Raw genomic sequence first — 15,541 nt, 5'->3', positions numbered from 1 at the left:
TTGGCCTGCTGTGTTCATCCAGCTCTACACCTTGTTATCTCAGATTCCCCAGCATCTGCAGTTCCTACTATCTCTGAATCAGTTCAACCTAACCAGTTTAGGTTGCACCTACTCTTTTCTCGGATGTTCTTTACTACTTCCCATACACTCCATATGTAAACATTTAGCATAACTGAATGGTAACACTTTCATCACTGAAAATTCCTTCCCGATGAACTGTGGCTACTGGCCAATTGAAATTTTCAGATGGATTTCGATAGATTTTTGTTAAGTAGCGATGTCAATGAATATGGAATAAAATCTGGTAAATGAAACTGGACATGATCCAGTTGAATGGAGGAAGAGGTTTAAGGGGCTTAATAAGCCTATTCCTTTTCCCATATTCCTGTATACCGCCTTTCACATTCTCAGGTTGTGCCAAAGCACTACACAGTCCATGAAACACTTTTGAAGTGTAGTCACTTCTGTGACATTGGAAAACATACCAGCAAATTGATGCAAAGGAACCCTCTACAACAGCTTTTTGGTAAATGTCTTGATAACATTTAAGTGGTTTCAGTGCAGGGATAAACAAAGAGCAGAGCATGTCCCTGTTCTTTATTGAATATTATTGTGGTATATTTTACAGATACCTCAGATGGTATAGTCTCAGTTTTACTTTTCATTGGAAAGATAGTACTTCTAATAGTAAGACATCCTTTCTGTTTTGCACTGAATATTAGCCTAGAATACATGCTCACGTACCTGGACTGAGACTTCAACTAAAATGAAAGAACTGTGGATGCTGTAAATCAGGACCAAAAACAAAAACAAAGTTGCTGGAAAAACTTAGCAGGTCTGGCAGCATCTGTGAAGAAAAATCAGAGTTAATGTTTCAAGTCCAGTGACCCTTCCTCAGAACAGATGGTAACTGGGAAAACGTTAGTTTATATGCAGAAAATAGGGAAGGGGTTGGGGTAGGGAGTAAATGATAGGATAGAGCCTAAAGAGGGAGAAGAACAGTTGGACAGACAAAGGAGTTGATCACAATCAGGCTGGGAGGGTGAATAGTTGTTAATGGGGACTATTAGTGTCTAACAACAGGTGGTGTATAATGACAGGCTATGTGATAACAAGGCCTGAAGTGTGGGGTAGGGGGCTGGGACATGGAGAGTTTAGGCCCTAAAATTATTGAACTCAATATTGAGTCTGGAGGGCTGCAGGGTCTCCAAGTGGAAAATGAGGTGTTGTTCTTCCAGATTGTGTTGAGCTTCGCTGGAACACTACAGCAAGCCAGCGACAGAGATGTTGGCCAGGGTACAGGGTGATGTGTTAAAGTGGCAGGCAATAGGTAGCTCAAGGTCTTTTTTGCGAGCAGACCGTAGATATTCTGTGAAGCAGTCACCTAGTCTACGCTTTGTTTCCCCAGTGTAGAGGAGACCACATTGTGAGCAGCGAATGCAGTAGACTAGATTCTGGGAAGTGCAGGTGAAGTGTTGCTTCACATGGAAGGTATGTTTGGGCCCTTAGATACTGGGGAGGGAGGAGGTAAACTTACCTACCGTCACATCAGCATCCACATCCAGAAGGTCATCAGACACCATTTCCGCCACCTCCAGCGAGGTGCCACCACCAGACACATATTCCCCTCCCCTCCCTTGTCCGCCTTCCGCAGGGACCGTTCCCTTCGGGACACCCTGGTCCACACTTCCTTCACCCATAACACCTCCCTACAGCCCTATGGCACCTTCCCCTGTAACCGATGAAGGTGCAACACCTGCCCATTTACCTCCTCCCTCCCCAGTATCCAAGGATCCTAACATACCTTCCAGGTGAAGCAACATTTCACCTGCACTTCCCAGAATCTAGTCTGCTGCATTCACTGCTCACAATGTAGTCTCCTATACTGGGGAAATGAAGTGCAGACTGGAGGTGACCGCTTTGCAGAATATCTATATTCTGCTCGCAAAAAAGACCCTGAGCTACCTGTTGCCTGCCACTTTAATGCACCACCCTGCTCCCTGGCCAACATCTCTGTCTCTAAGATAGTAGGAACTGCAGATGCTGGAGAATCTGAGATAACAAGGTGTAGAGCTGGATGAACACAGCAGGCCAAGCAGCAGCAGAGGAGCCTAGACCCTTCTTCAGAAATGGGGGTGGGGAAGGGGGTTCTGAAATAAATAGGGAGAGAGGGGGAGGCGGATAGAAGATGGATAGAGGAGAAGATAGGTGGAGAGGAGACAGACAGGTCAAAGAGGCAGGGATGGAGCCAGTAAAGGTGAGTGTAGGTGGGGAGTTAGGGAGGAGATAGGTCAGTCCAGGGAGGACGGACAGGTCAAGGGTGTGGGATGAGCTTGGTAGGTAGGAGATGGGGGTGGGGCTTGAGGTGGGAGGAGGGGATAGGTGGGAGGAAGAACAGGTTAGGGAGGCGGGGACGAGCTGGGATGGTTTTGGGATGCGGTAGGGGGAGGGGAGATTTTGAAGCTTGTGAAGTCCACATTGATACCATTGGGCTGCAGGGTTCCCAAGCGGAATATGAGTTGCTGTTCCTGCAACCTTCCGGTGGCATCATTGTGGCACTGCAGGAGGCCCAGGATGGACATGTCATCTGAGGAATGGGAGGGGGAGTTAAATGGTTCGTGACTGGGAGGTGCAGTTGATTAGTGCGAACCGAGCGTAGGTGTTCTGCAAAGCGGTCCCCGAGCCTCCGCTTGGTTTCCCCGATGTAGAGGAGGCCACAACGGGAACAGTGGATGCAGTATACCACATTAGCAGATGTGCAGGTAAACATCTGCATGATGTGGAAAGTCTTCTTGGAGCCTGGGATGGGGGTGAGGCGGGGAGGTGTAGGGGCAGGTGTAGCACTTCCTGCGGTTGCAGGGAAAAGTGCCGGGTGTGGTGGGGCTGGAGGGGAGTGTGGAGCGGACAAGGGAGTCACGGAGAGAGTGGTCCCTCTGGAAAGCAGTTAAGGGTGGGGAGGGAAAAATGTCTTTGGTGGTGGGGTCGGATTGCAGATGGCGGAAGTGTTGGAGGATGATGCGTTGGATCCAGAGTTTGGTGGGGTGGTACGTGAGGACGAGGGGGATTCTGTTTTGGTTGTTATTGCGGGGAGGGGGTGTGAGGGATGAGTTGCGGGAAATGCGGGAGACACGGTCGAGGGCGTTCTCGACCACTGAGGGGGGAAGTTGCGGTCCTTGAAAAATGAGGACATCTGAGATGTACAGGAGTGGAATGCCTCATCCTGGGAGCAGATGCGGGCGGAGGCGAAGGAACTGGGAATAGGGGATGGCATTTTTGCAGGAAGGTGGGTGGGAGGAGGTGTATTCTTGGTAGCTGTGGGAGTCGGTGGGCTTGAAATGGATATCGGTTTCTAGGTGGTTGTCCGAGATGGAGACAGAGAGGTCCAGGAAGGAGAGAGAGGTATTAGAGATGGTCCAGGTGAACTTAAGGTTGGGGTGGAAGGTGTTGGTGAAGTGGATGAACTGTTCGAGCTCCTCGTGGGAGCACGAGGCAGCGCCGATACAGTCATCAATGTAACGGAGGAAGAGGTGGGGTCTAGGGCCAGTGTAGGTACGGAAGAGGGATTGTTCCACGTAACCTACAAAGAGGCAGGCATAGCTTGGGCCCATGCGGGTACCCATGGCCACCCGCTTTGTCTGTAGGAAGTGGGAGGTTGCAGTGTTCCAGTGAAGCTCAACGCAAGCTGGAAGAACAACACCTCATTTTCCACTTGGGGACCCTGCAGCCCTCCGGACTCAATATCGAGTTCAATAATTTTAGGGCCTAAACTCTCCCATGTCCCAGCTCCCAACTCCACACAACAGGACTTGTTATCACATAGCCTGCCTTTATACACCACCTATTGTTAGACACTAATAGTCCCCATTAACAAGTATTCACCCTCCCAGCCGGATTATTATCAACTCCTTTGTCTGTCCAACTGTTCTTCTCTCTCTTTAGGCTCTATCCTATCGTTTGCTCCCTACCCCAACCCCCTCCCTATTTTCTGCATATAAACTGACATTTTCCCAGCCACCATCAGTTCTGAGGAAGGGTAACTGGACTTGAAACGTTAACTCTGATTTTTTTCTTCACAGATGCTGCCAGACCTGCTGAGCTTTACTTTGTTTTTGTTCCTGAGACTTCAACTAATGACCATTTGATTCAGAGGTGAGCCCTATGACTAAGACCATCTTGGAATTTGCTAAGTTCTTTCATTCCTTGTTTTGTATCTTTAGTCCATTTTTAAACAAACATTTAGGTGAAGAAATTTGTTTGCAGAACATTTCCTTTTTTGTCATTGATGAAGACTTGTTTCCACAATGTTCCGGCCAGGTGCATCACAGGCCCTAGGGATCTGACGCAACTCTATAGCATGTCATGTGAACAACTTTCTCCCTTGTAAATCTCTGTTTTGTTTCTCATGATTGCCTTTTAGTTCAAACATTATCCAAGGTGCAGTTTTTTATATTTCCATATTTACATTAAAAATATATTAAGAAATAAATTTTGATCTTTTGGAACTATAAAAGATCAGTGGGTCCAAACTTATCAAGACAGAATTTTCCATCTAAACACTCATATACATTCCTATTTTCTGGTCACACAGCAGTACATTCAGCTAACAGTAATATGGTGAAGAGTGTATTAACAGGTAGGCTGCAAGAATGAGAAAATTGATAAACACTGGTCAAAAATTACAGCCGACTCTTCCTCAAAAACATTTGTTCAGCATCTTTCATGATTACACTGTTCTGCTAAAAAGATTCCCTGCTAGGGCATGAACTATTAGTACAAATAAACATGGTTATGCAATCAACAGGGAAAAATAGTTATGTTACACTATCTACTTTACTGAGAAATAAGTCAACTGCACTTAAAAATAAATGCCCTGAATGTCCAGAGGGCCATGCAGCCATCATGAATGCTTAGGAGTGCTCTGTTATGACTTCTATTCTTTACTTCATCAAAATGCCCAGTGACTGTGCCACTATCGATGCATCGTCAGCAACTGTTAGATGTGGGCCTGGAAAAGCTGCTCTGCCAGCTGTTTGAGGAACTGTCCCTTCTTCCTCTTTGTATCCTTCTTGTATACTTTTACTGGACGATAGTCTTTAATTTCAAAATGAGCCACCTTCATTTGATGCACTTAACCCAACAGATCCACCAACCACTAAAACCTAAAGTTGTAGCATTGCCCAGCTACTGCTGTAGTAACGTTGTAAATCTACTTTAAAATCACTGCTGCAACTTGCCCTTTAAAAGGGTGGCTACAGCATTTACGAACTGCTGCTGTTGGATGTTATTATTTTTTCCCTAGTGATGTGTAACATAGGTCAAGCTTTCTGTTTAAGTTTCTTATGTGGTAGTAGCTTTGAAGATTAGGAGGAATGCGTTATGCAGTCTGCATCCAGAGCTGACTGTGCCTTGTGCCAGAAAATGTGCTGGCCAAAAGATTGGCCTCTACAAGGAACAACTGCAAAAGGACATTTCAGAGTTTAAGTTCCCAGAGATAATTAATTAATTTTTATTCTTGAAATGGGAGTATTCTCGGCAAGACCAGAATTTAATCTATGTCCCTAACTGCTCTTGAAATGGTGGCCTATCTTCTTGACGCATTGCTGCTTACTTGGTGTAGGTACATCCATAGTGTTGTAAGTGAGATGCCCCAGGACTTTCACCTAGCACCAGAAATGGGGAACTAACATAGTTCCAAGTCAGCATGTCATGTGACTTGGCGGAACTTCGCAGGAGGTGGTGGTCCCATGTCTCATTGCTCTTGCCCATCTAGGTGGTAGAGGCTGCGGATTTGGAAGGTGCTGTTAAAGGAATTTTGGTGACATGCTGCAGTGCATCTTGTAGATGCCACACACAGCAGCAACTCTGCACTGTTGGTGATGGGAGTGAATTTAAGGTGGCGAATCAAGTGGGCTGATTTGTCTTGGATTATGTCGAGCTTCTTCAGGGCTGTTAGCGCTACACTCATCCAGACTAGTGGGCAGTATTCTGTGAAGAAGGGTCTAGGCCCGAAACGTCAGCTTTCCTGCTCCTCTGATGCTGCTTGGCCTGCTGTGTTCATCCAGATCTACACCTTGTTATCTCAGTATTCTATGACTTGTGCCTTATACCTTAGTCCAGTGTACTTCAAATGATCTTTACAAATGATTCAGTTGAGTGGAAATTATTATTGGTGATGTCAGTGATGAATATTAAACATGTTCATTTCTGAATTTCCCCATCCACTAATCTAATCAGGATATTAAAAACAGACCCCCATTCAAATAGAGGCAGGGATATATGAACATAAAAGTTAGAAGCAGGAGCAGGCCTTTCAGCCCTCAATCCTGCCCTGCCATTAAGTAAGATTTTGGCTGATCTGATTGTGGCCTCAATTCCATGTTCCCACCTACCTCCGATAACCTTTGATTCTCTTGTTAGTCAAGAATTTATCTACTCTGCCTCAAAAATATTCAATGAATTTGCTTCCATCACTCTCTGGGGAAGAGAGTTCCAAACACTCACGACCCTCTGAGAGAAAAGATATCAGATCATGTGAATGTGTTGAACATTATTCATCAATATCATCTATAGTTATTTGTGCACTATAATCTGTTCTTTGGAACATAAAATTGAAAGACAAATATAAAAGTGCAAACCAAGCATTTGCTTTAGGAACAAAGTACTTGCATGCTACAATTTTGGCTCAATACCAGAACAGCACTTGATAGTATACAAGACAGTAACTCAGAATTAATTAAGGCTAAGAAACACAAGTTTCCATTCAAAAAAATCCTTCAGTACAGAACACATTTTTTCTTCCATTACAACAAATTTTCTCCCCCAACATTCCCCAACTTTCCTTTCCCCCAAAATTGTACGGTGAAAAACTCTTGTGCGTTAAAGTGTAAATATTGAGAACTCTAGTTGAATAGGAGACAGGCAAGACTGTAACTGAACAATGGGCTACTCTTAAAAAAGAGACTGTTTGACACAGTCAAGATATGTTCCCACAAAGTGGATAGATAGGACCAAAAAATTCAAAGCTCCCTGGATAGTAAAAGACATAGAGATCAAAGTGAAGAAGAATAAATGCACCTATGAGAAATGCCAGTTGGATAATATCTAACCTAAAACTAGGCTGGTAACTGAAAGTTCAGAGGAAAAATGAAAAAAAAAGCACATAAAAGAAGCAGACAGAATGAGAAGATACTAGCAGCTACATAAAATAGAATTTAAAAGCTATTTGTCGACATTTGAATAGCAAAAAGCTGACAAAAGGAGAGGTACAGAGCAACCAAAAAGGGGTTTTACGCACATGACTGAGATATTAAATTAATCCTTTCAAGTTGCTACCTAACATCTGTCTTTACAAGGAAGAAGATATTGGAGAGGATGGGGTGAAAGAGGTCCTAGATTCAGCATCTGAAGTGTTTGGAACTGATTAGGAGGTAGCATTGTGTACAACATCTTTAAGTAAAATTGATAAGGCACCAGGACTGGATGAGGGAAGACAGAGTGGAAATTGCAAAGGTACTGACCATGATTTTTCAATCTTTCTTGATTTAGGGGACTGGAATACTGCAATGTGACAAAAAACATTCAAAAAAAGTATGAAGCTATGCCCAACAACTACAGGCCAGTCAATTTAACTTCAAGTGCTGGGAAAGCATTTTGAAACAATAATTCAGGACAAAATTAAAATTACTTGGGCAAATGAAGAGGAATTAAGAAAAGCCAACGTCAATTTGTTAAGGGTAAATTTTGTTTAACTAACTTAGGAGCTTTTTGATGAGCTAACAAAGGGTTGATTAGGATAACGCTGTTAATGTGGAGTACATGGATTTCCAAAAAGCATTTAAATACTGCACAACAGACTTGTCTGCAAAGTCAGAGATCATGGAATAAAGCAAACAGTAGAAACATGGATACAAAATGGTAGCAGTTCTGAAGAAAAGTCATACTGGACTTGAAACATTAACTTTATTACTCTTTCCATAGATGCTGCGAGGTCCACTGAGTTTCTCCAGCATTCTCTGCATTTGTTTCAGATTTCCAGTATCTGCAGTATCTTTCATTTGAGTGCACCTTCCTGGACTTTATCAATTGGAGTATTGTGTACAAAAACAAGGAAGTTGTGTTAAACTTGAATAAAACACAGGTTTGACCCCAACTGGAGTATTATGTCCAGTTTTAGGCACCACACTTTGGGAAAGATGTGAAGGCATAGTGTGCAGAAAAGGTTCACAACAATGGTTCCAATGATGAGAAACTTCGGTTATGTAGAAAACTGGAGAAGTTGAGATGTTGTTCTTTGAGAAGAGAAGGTTGAGAGAAGATTTTAGGATAGTCAGGACAGGATAGACAGGGAGAAACTGTTCTCAATGATGGAGGGATCAAGAACCAGCAGGCACAAGTCAATTGGCTAAGGAAGCAATGTCAACATAAGGAAACATTTTCTACACTGCAAGTGGTTAGGATTGTGAATGTACTGCCTGCGAATGAAGTGGAGGCAGGGTCAATCAAAGCATTCAAGGTAGAATTGCATTATTATCTGAAAAGGAAGAATGTGCAGGACTATGATGAGAGGCCCTGAACCACAGGAAGTGGTACTTGGTGAATTGCTCCTTCAGCAAACCAGCACAGACATGATGTATTAAATGTCCTTTTTTTATTCATCTGTGGGACCTTGGCATCGCTGGCTGGCTAGCATTTATTGCCCATTCCTAGTTGCCCTTGAGAAGGTGATAGTGAGCTGCCTTCTTGAACCACTGCAGTCCACCTGCTGTAGGTACAAGCCTGTACTGTCACCATTCTATGTAATAAGAAAGTTCTTCATAACAAGTTTGTTAGCAATTTTTAATATGTGGCAGATGAAATTTAACACAAGAAAGAGTGAAGTAATACATTTTAGTAGGGAGAATGAGCAGGGACAATATAAAATATAGCACACTATTCTAAAGCAGTGCCAGAACAGAGAGACCTTGAGGTAATAGTGAACAACTTGTTGAAGATTGAACAAATAAATTAATAAAGCAAACAGGATACTGAGTTTTGTACATAGAGGCATAGACTTAAAATGTGAGGAAGTTATGGAGACCTTGACAAAGCAGTAGGTTGGGTTCAGTTGGTGTAATGAGTCCAATTTTGGTATTATGTTAGGAATGATGTGAAGGTATTGGACAGGCTGCAGAAAAGATCTGCAATAATGTTTCCATGGGATGGGAGACTTCTATTAAATTGATAGCCTTGAGAAGCAGGAATTGTTCTCCTCCGGGAAGAGATATTTGAGAGCAGTTTGATAGATGCATTCAAAATTATAAGGAGTTTGAGCAGATTGAAAGGGGGAAATGCTACATTGGTGAATAGTCTAGAATACCGGAAGGCACTAAATTAAAGTGAATGGTAAAAACACCAGAGGTGACACGAGGAAAAGTGTTTTCATACAGCAAGTGGTTTGGATTTGGAATGCACAGGCTAAGGGAATGACGGAGACAGATTCAATCATGGTTTTCAAAAAGGAGTTGGTTAATTATGTGAAGAGAAAAGATTTGTAGATCTTTGGAAAAAAGGTAGGGGAGTGGGATTAGCTGGCATGGATACAATGGCCTCTTCTGTACCATAAAAGTTAGATGATTCTACACTTCTAGGAGGAAGGTTTATTTTCTAGGCTCCTGACAATGCCAGTCCAACACTTGTGTGGAAGTATATATGAGGAGCTCATGGGAGCTCACCTTCAGACATGTCTATTCTCTTCAGCATTTTGCATTGCCTCTCTGTAGCACGGCTACAAGCTATCCATTAAGTAGAACATGGCAGAAACAGGCCCATGACACAACATCATAGTTACAAGATTTTATACATCCTAGTTTAAACATTGTAATCTTTCCTGTTTAGAATACAACAGTTAATTTGAATTCTGCCTTTTATTGCTACTGTTCCAGAAGAAGGCTGAGACTAAATTAAATATTCCAGCTGTTCCGTGTTGCTGTCTGATGATATTTGGTTAGATAATAATTGATAACTGTGGAAAATTTTATTTGTTTATTAGCACTGTTATAATGTGTAGCATTTACCTCATTGTGTTAGCTGGTATGCCAGACTGCATTGTCCATTGTTTTGGTTCAGCATTTAAGATCATGTCCTCCATCTGAGGATGAGGTGGAAAATTCTTGTCCAGTTGCCCCATATTACCAACTTCAGGAGTCCCTGGCTGAATACATTATATCAGAGTAAAAAGTGAATAATCTAGAAACACGCCTTACTTCTGAAAATAGTAAAAACGATGATTATAATAAATAAAGAGAATCTCAACGTGAACTTTTAATTTTAATCATTTCCTCTGTTCTTAATCTTTCTATTTGATACATTGATTTCAATTGAAAGGATGGGCAGCTTACCTTGTTTCAAAGCTCCTGAAGATGCTATTCGATAGATCACAGTTTGAAATGAATCACGGGGTCTAAAATAATTTTCAGTGTCTCCCTGGATAAATGCTTTCTGTCTTCTTTAATGGCACAGCTGAGTATGAAAACTGCTCATGCATTTACCCATCCACAACAAGCATGCTCCCTAAAAAATCAGGGCTACTTTTGACAATGTTTTTTTAAGAGCAGGATCTAAATTTCCATTGTTATGGAAAAGTGCACTTTTTGGCTCTAAGAGATAATACCACAGTAAGTTATCTGGTTGGAAGCAGTTTTTGAGCTGTTGTTGTGATGGGGTCTATATCATGACTCCCACAGCTAAAATAATAAAAATCTTTGAAGCATCCTAGGGTAATTTTACTGCTTGCATGAGACTGTAAGCTCATCAACTCCTTCAAGGAAGTTTCAGTCAGAGCAAATATCAACACACATTTTATTGAGGAACATTACTGGAGGGCACCGACTGCATCAATCCCTTATTTCAGGTCTCTCAAGTGAAAAGAATTAAAACTTCTAGTGACCTGGAGAAATACAATAAATTCAAGGTCCACATTCCTATAGGGGTTAAAAATGAGGTCATAGAACATAGAACATAGAACATTACAGCGCAGTACAGGCCCTTCGGCCCTCGATGTTGCGCTGACCTGTGAAACCAATCTGAAGCCCATCTAACCTACACTATTCCATTATCATCCATATGTTTATCCAATGACCATTTAAATGCTCTTAAAGTTGGCGAGTCTACTACTGTTGCAGGCAGGGCATTCCACGCCCTTACTACTCTCTGAGTAAAGAACCTACCTCTGACATCTGTCCTATATCTATCACCCCTCAATTTAAAGCTATGTCCCCTCGTGCTAGCCATCACCATCCGAGGAAAAAGGCTCCCACTGTCCACCCTATCTAATCCTCTGATCATCTTGTATGTCTCTATCAAGTCACCTCTTAACCTTCTTCTCTCTAACGAAAACAGCCTCAAAACCCTCAGCCTTTCCTCATAAGACCTTCCCTCCATACCAGGCAACATCCTGGTAAATCTCCTCTGCACCCTTTCCAATGCTTCCACATCCTTCCTACAATGCGGTGACCAGAACTGTACGCAATACTTCAAGTGCAGCCGCACCAGAGATTTGTACAGCTGCAACATGACCTCATGGCTCTGAAACGCAATCCCTCTACCAATAAAACCTAACACACCGTACGCCTTCTCAACAACCCTATCAACTAGGGTGGCAACTTTCAGTGATCTATGCACATGGACACCGAGATCTCTTGGCTCATCATTTTATTCAATTAGTATCAGTCATATGATGAGACAGTGAGCACCCCTATTGGCTTAATGGGGAACAATATTCTTCTTGTTCTCTGACTACGATATGAAAATGTAAATTATTTTTTGCCTCAGTACTGTTCCAAATCAATAACATTTGTGACTCTGGAATAAATTATCTGATGGTGAGATGGTTACCCAGGAAAGAAGACAAATTGATGCCTTGCCCATGGCAGGTAAGTTAATAGAATAGCTAAGCCTCTGGATGTGATATCCAGTTCTGCCATTCAGGGTCTTCTCACTCAGAGCCCTTTTATAATGAATGAGAATGGACTGCTTAGCTCCATTATAGGCTCCATCACAGTGATATTATCCTCAAACCAGTCAGTATTGTTCTGCTAGTGCTTCTCATGTGTTGAAAATGTGATCATGTAGAGTCAGTATCTATAGTTCCATGGTAAAATTCAAAATAGCATGAAAGACTTCTCCTGATTTCCTGGTCACCATTCATTTCCCAATCAACATCACTCATGCAAATTAATGAGGCATTTATCTTATTGCTGTGTGCAAATTGTTGTGGCTTTCTACTTTACCAATTTGATTATTCTTCAAAATATTTCATTGGCCATAAAATCCTTTGGCCCTGAGGATCCATGAAATTAAACATTATTTCCTTTCCTTCTACATACAGTAGTTTTTAATGAGTCATGAATTTTATAAATCCAGCCATTGGGTGGCTGGACCAGAATTTCGGCTGATACAGGTTATCGTCAGTCACCAATTTGCAGGAGGAGAGCTTGATCCAGGAGCAGTTTAAATCGTTCTTCTGGAACTTGAAGAAACATTCCTGCTCCTCTTGGCCCCTCAATAAAAGTGAACATATAAGCCTTGATAATGGCCTTTTCTGGTACAGGATCCCATTCCTGCTGACTGACCGGGTATGATCGGTATTTCTGATGAAAAGCCCTGATGAGTTTAGGTTGGAGTTCCTGGTATTTGCTCAGAAAAGCAGGCGAATAGAAAAAAGTGGTGAATACCAGTGGGTAAATACCCTGTTTCCATGGAACAAATAGAATCAAAATCATCCTTCAACATTTCCTTTATTCAAGCTAGCAATATTCTATATCTTGCAACAGTTAGTCTTTGGAGTTTTTCAGCCTGGATTTTCATCCTTGAGTCAGGTAACAAGAATTATGAAATTTCTCAGCATGGCCAGCCTGCTTCAGGAGAAAGAAATGGCATCATTATTGTGGGAGGGAGAGTTGTCTGCTGCAATCAGCCAGACAATCCAGATAGGAGGGTTTGAAGCACCCAAAGTAGTTGTTAGAGGCTGAGGCAGACTACTTAAAAGGCTCTATGTAGACTATGCCCAGGATGGAACATTGTAATAAGAATATAAGAAATAGTGGGTGAGCACTTGAAATGTCATAATATTCAAGGTTTATGGGCCAAGTGCTGGAAAGTGTGATTAGTGTGGATAGGTTGGCACAGCTTTGATGGGCCAAAGGGTTTCTTCTGTGCTGTATGACTCTCTGACTCTAAGATGCGGCAGTAGGCCACTCAAACCCTTAAGCCACCCCAGACATTCAACAAGATCATGGTTTACGTGCCCCAGGCCTCAACTTCTCCTCATAGCCCTCAACTCCCTAATAAATCAGAAATCCATATATCTCTTCTTTAAATACTTTCACTGACCTAGCCTCCACAATTCTCTGAGGTACAGAATTCCAGACATTCATTACCCTCTCGGAGAAGAAATTTCTTCGCATCTCAGCTTTAAATGAGTGTTCCCTTATTCTGTAACTACGTCTTCTAGTCGAGATTTACCCAGTAGTATCAATATCTTCTCAACAAATACCTCGTCAAGTCCTGTCAGAACCTTGTATGTTTCATAAGATTACCTATTTGGACAACTCACAAATGATGTAGATAAGCATATATCATGGCCTTTTTGAATAGGTGTTTTAAACAGTTTCTACAGCTCAAATAATAGATAAGTGCCTGTGTGTTTCTTTTGTCCATAACTGCATAGATACAAGAAAATATGTTGCTTTCTTGTAGATTTTGAACATAAAAGGGAATATTGCTTGCTGTAAAATTAGAATTCTCTGACCTAAAGGAGAAGAATTTTCTCCCTAACTCCTGTTGAATAACACCCCCATGCTAGGCAAGAGCACCTCCATGCCCATTCACCCATTATAGAGTATATACAAGCAATGGACTTAGAATGTCTAAAATAAAAGGCTTTATAAAGTCATTCATTCATTATTTTCACATATATGAAAAGAATGTCTATTTACTTCAAGGTAATAAAAATGTTGATCATCCAGATTAATTAAAGTTTAAATAGCTGAAACTACAAGCATTTGTATAAATACACATTCTGAAATTGACAATTGAGATCATCAGCTGGAGCTATCCATCAGGCAGGGGCTCAGGTTTTCAACAGAGTAATGAATATCTGGGCTTTGAGCTTTGAGGTTTTACCTTACAGTTTCCTGAGTCACCATGAATTTCTTCCTTCTCCCATAAATGTGTATCAGTTGTTTCGATGGGAGTGGGGGAGGGTTTATACTTCTCACTCTCTGACATGTCTTGAGTTTTGTCATTAGACATGTCACCTGGAAGGTTCATTTGCACTGTCCTGTAAGAAAGAGAATATGGTAATTACCATTGTGCATTACTCCCAACATCAGCAGTTACATTGAGACTATCTTCTGGAACAGTCAATACAATGAATGGTACAAGTCATGAAAGTAGTAACTTGATCCCCATCCACATGTTAACTAGTGAAAGGTCACATGGTCAAAAATGTCAAATGATGTTCACAGATTACCTTCAGAAAAAGTCCAGAGGTGATTCTTAGACAGAAATAAAAAGACGATCCTTAATGGATTATAGACTGTTCAATGAAAGAAGAACCAAGGGGCAGTTTATGAAAAGTATGTTAAAAAATATGCAAATCTATGAGGTGAAATAGAATGTAGGGATTACTAATATTAAATCATGTTGTTTGAAATTGACTCTTCAGGGTGTTTTCATAAATAACTTAAATATGCTGGTGTCATGGATGAGCAAAGAGAAATGACAATTCATTTTATGATTGAGCACAATAGCATAGTTGTCATAGTACTATAGTAGTAATCCAGCAGTCTGGACTAATGATCCTGAAGCTTAAAGTTGAATCTCACCATGGCAGCTAGCAATTTTAATTCAGTTAATGAAGTAAATCTGGGATAAACAAAAAACAATTTTCATAATGCTAGCCATGAAACTAGTGGCTTATCATTAAAAAGGATCTAGATGAGTTCATTCATTTTCTTTAGTGAAGAAAATCTGCCATCCATACCTGATCCAGCCTATATGTGACTCCACACTACTATGAAATCCTCATAACATTTAAGAAGGGGAGGCAATGGTCCAATGGTATTATCACTGGACTGTTAATCCAGAGACCCAGGTAATGTTCTGGGGACCCAGATTTGAATCCCGCCATTGCAGATGGACGAATTTGAATTCACAAACAGAAATCTAGAATTAAGAATCTAACAATTACCAGGAATCCATTGCTGATTGTTGTGAAAACCCATCTGGTTCACTAATGTCCTTGAGGGAAGGAAACTGCCATCCTTACCTAGTCTGGCCTACATATGACTTCAGACCCAAAGCAATGCGGTTGACTCTTAACTGCCCTCTGAGCAATTAGGGATGGGCAATAAATGTTGCCTAGCCAGGGACACACATATCCTGTGAATGAATAAAAAAAACTTGCAATGCCAAGGAGGACAAGGCTATGGGCCAAGTACCGGAAAATGGGATCAGTACAGTTTGGTGGCTGTTTTCGACTATCATAGGCTTGATGGGCTGA

General features: G+C 41.6%; 1 protein-coding gene across 2 annotated transcripts in view; it reads right to left on the bottom strand.

Moving 5' to 3' along the window:
* The window catches only part of c7h7orf57 (chromosome 7 C7orf57 homolog), a 66,961-nt gene that overhangs the window by 14,601 nt on the left and 36,819 nt on the right, over positions 1-15,541 (bottom strand). For both annotated transcript variants that reach the window (XM_048599339.1, XM_048599340.1), the window contains exons 5-6: positions 14,161-14,317; positions 10,053-10,189 (exon numbers count right to left, since the gene is read on the bottom strand). In XM_048599339.1, coding sequence (XP_048455296.1) covers positions 10,053-10,189; positions 14,161-14,317 — 294 coding nt within the window. The remainder of the gene's footprint in view (positions 1-10,052; positions 10,190-14,160; positions 14,318-15,541) is intronic.

This window comes from Rhincodon typus, chromosome 7 (genome assembly GCF_021869965.1).
Source record: "Rhincodon typus isolate 14 chromosome 7, sRhiTyp1.1, whole genome shotgun sequence".
Taxonomy (NCBI): domain Eukaryota; kingdom Metazoa; phylum Chordata; class Chondrichthyes; order Orectolobiformes; family Rhincodontidae; genus Rhincodon; species Rhincodon typus.
This window is presented reverse-complemented; position numbering and strand designations above follow the sequence as displayed.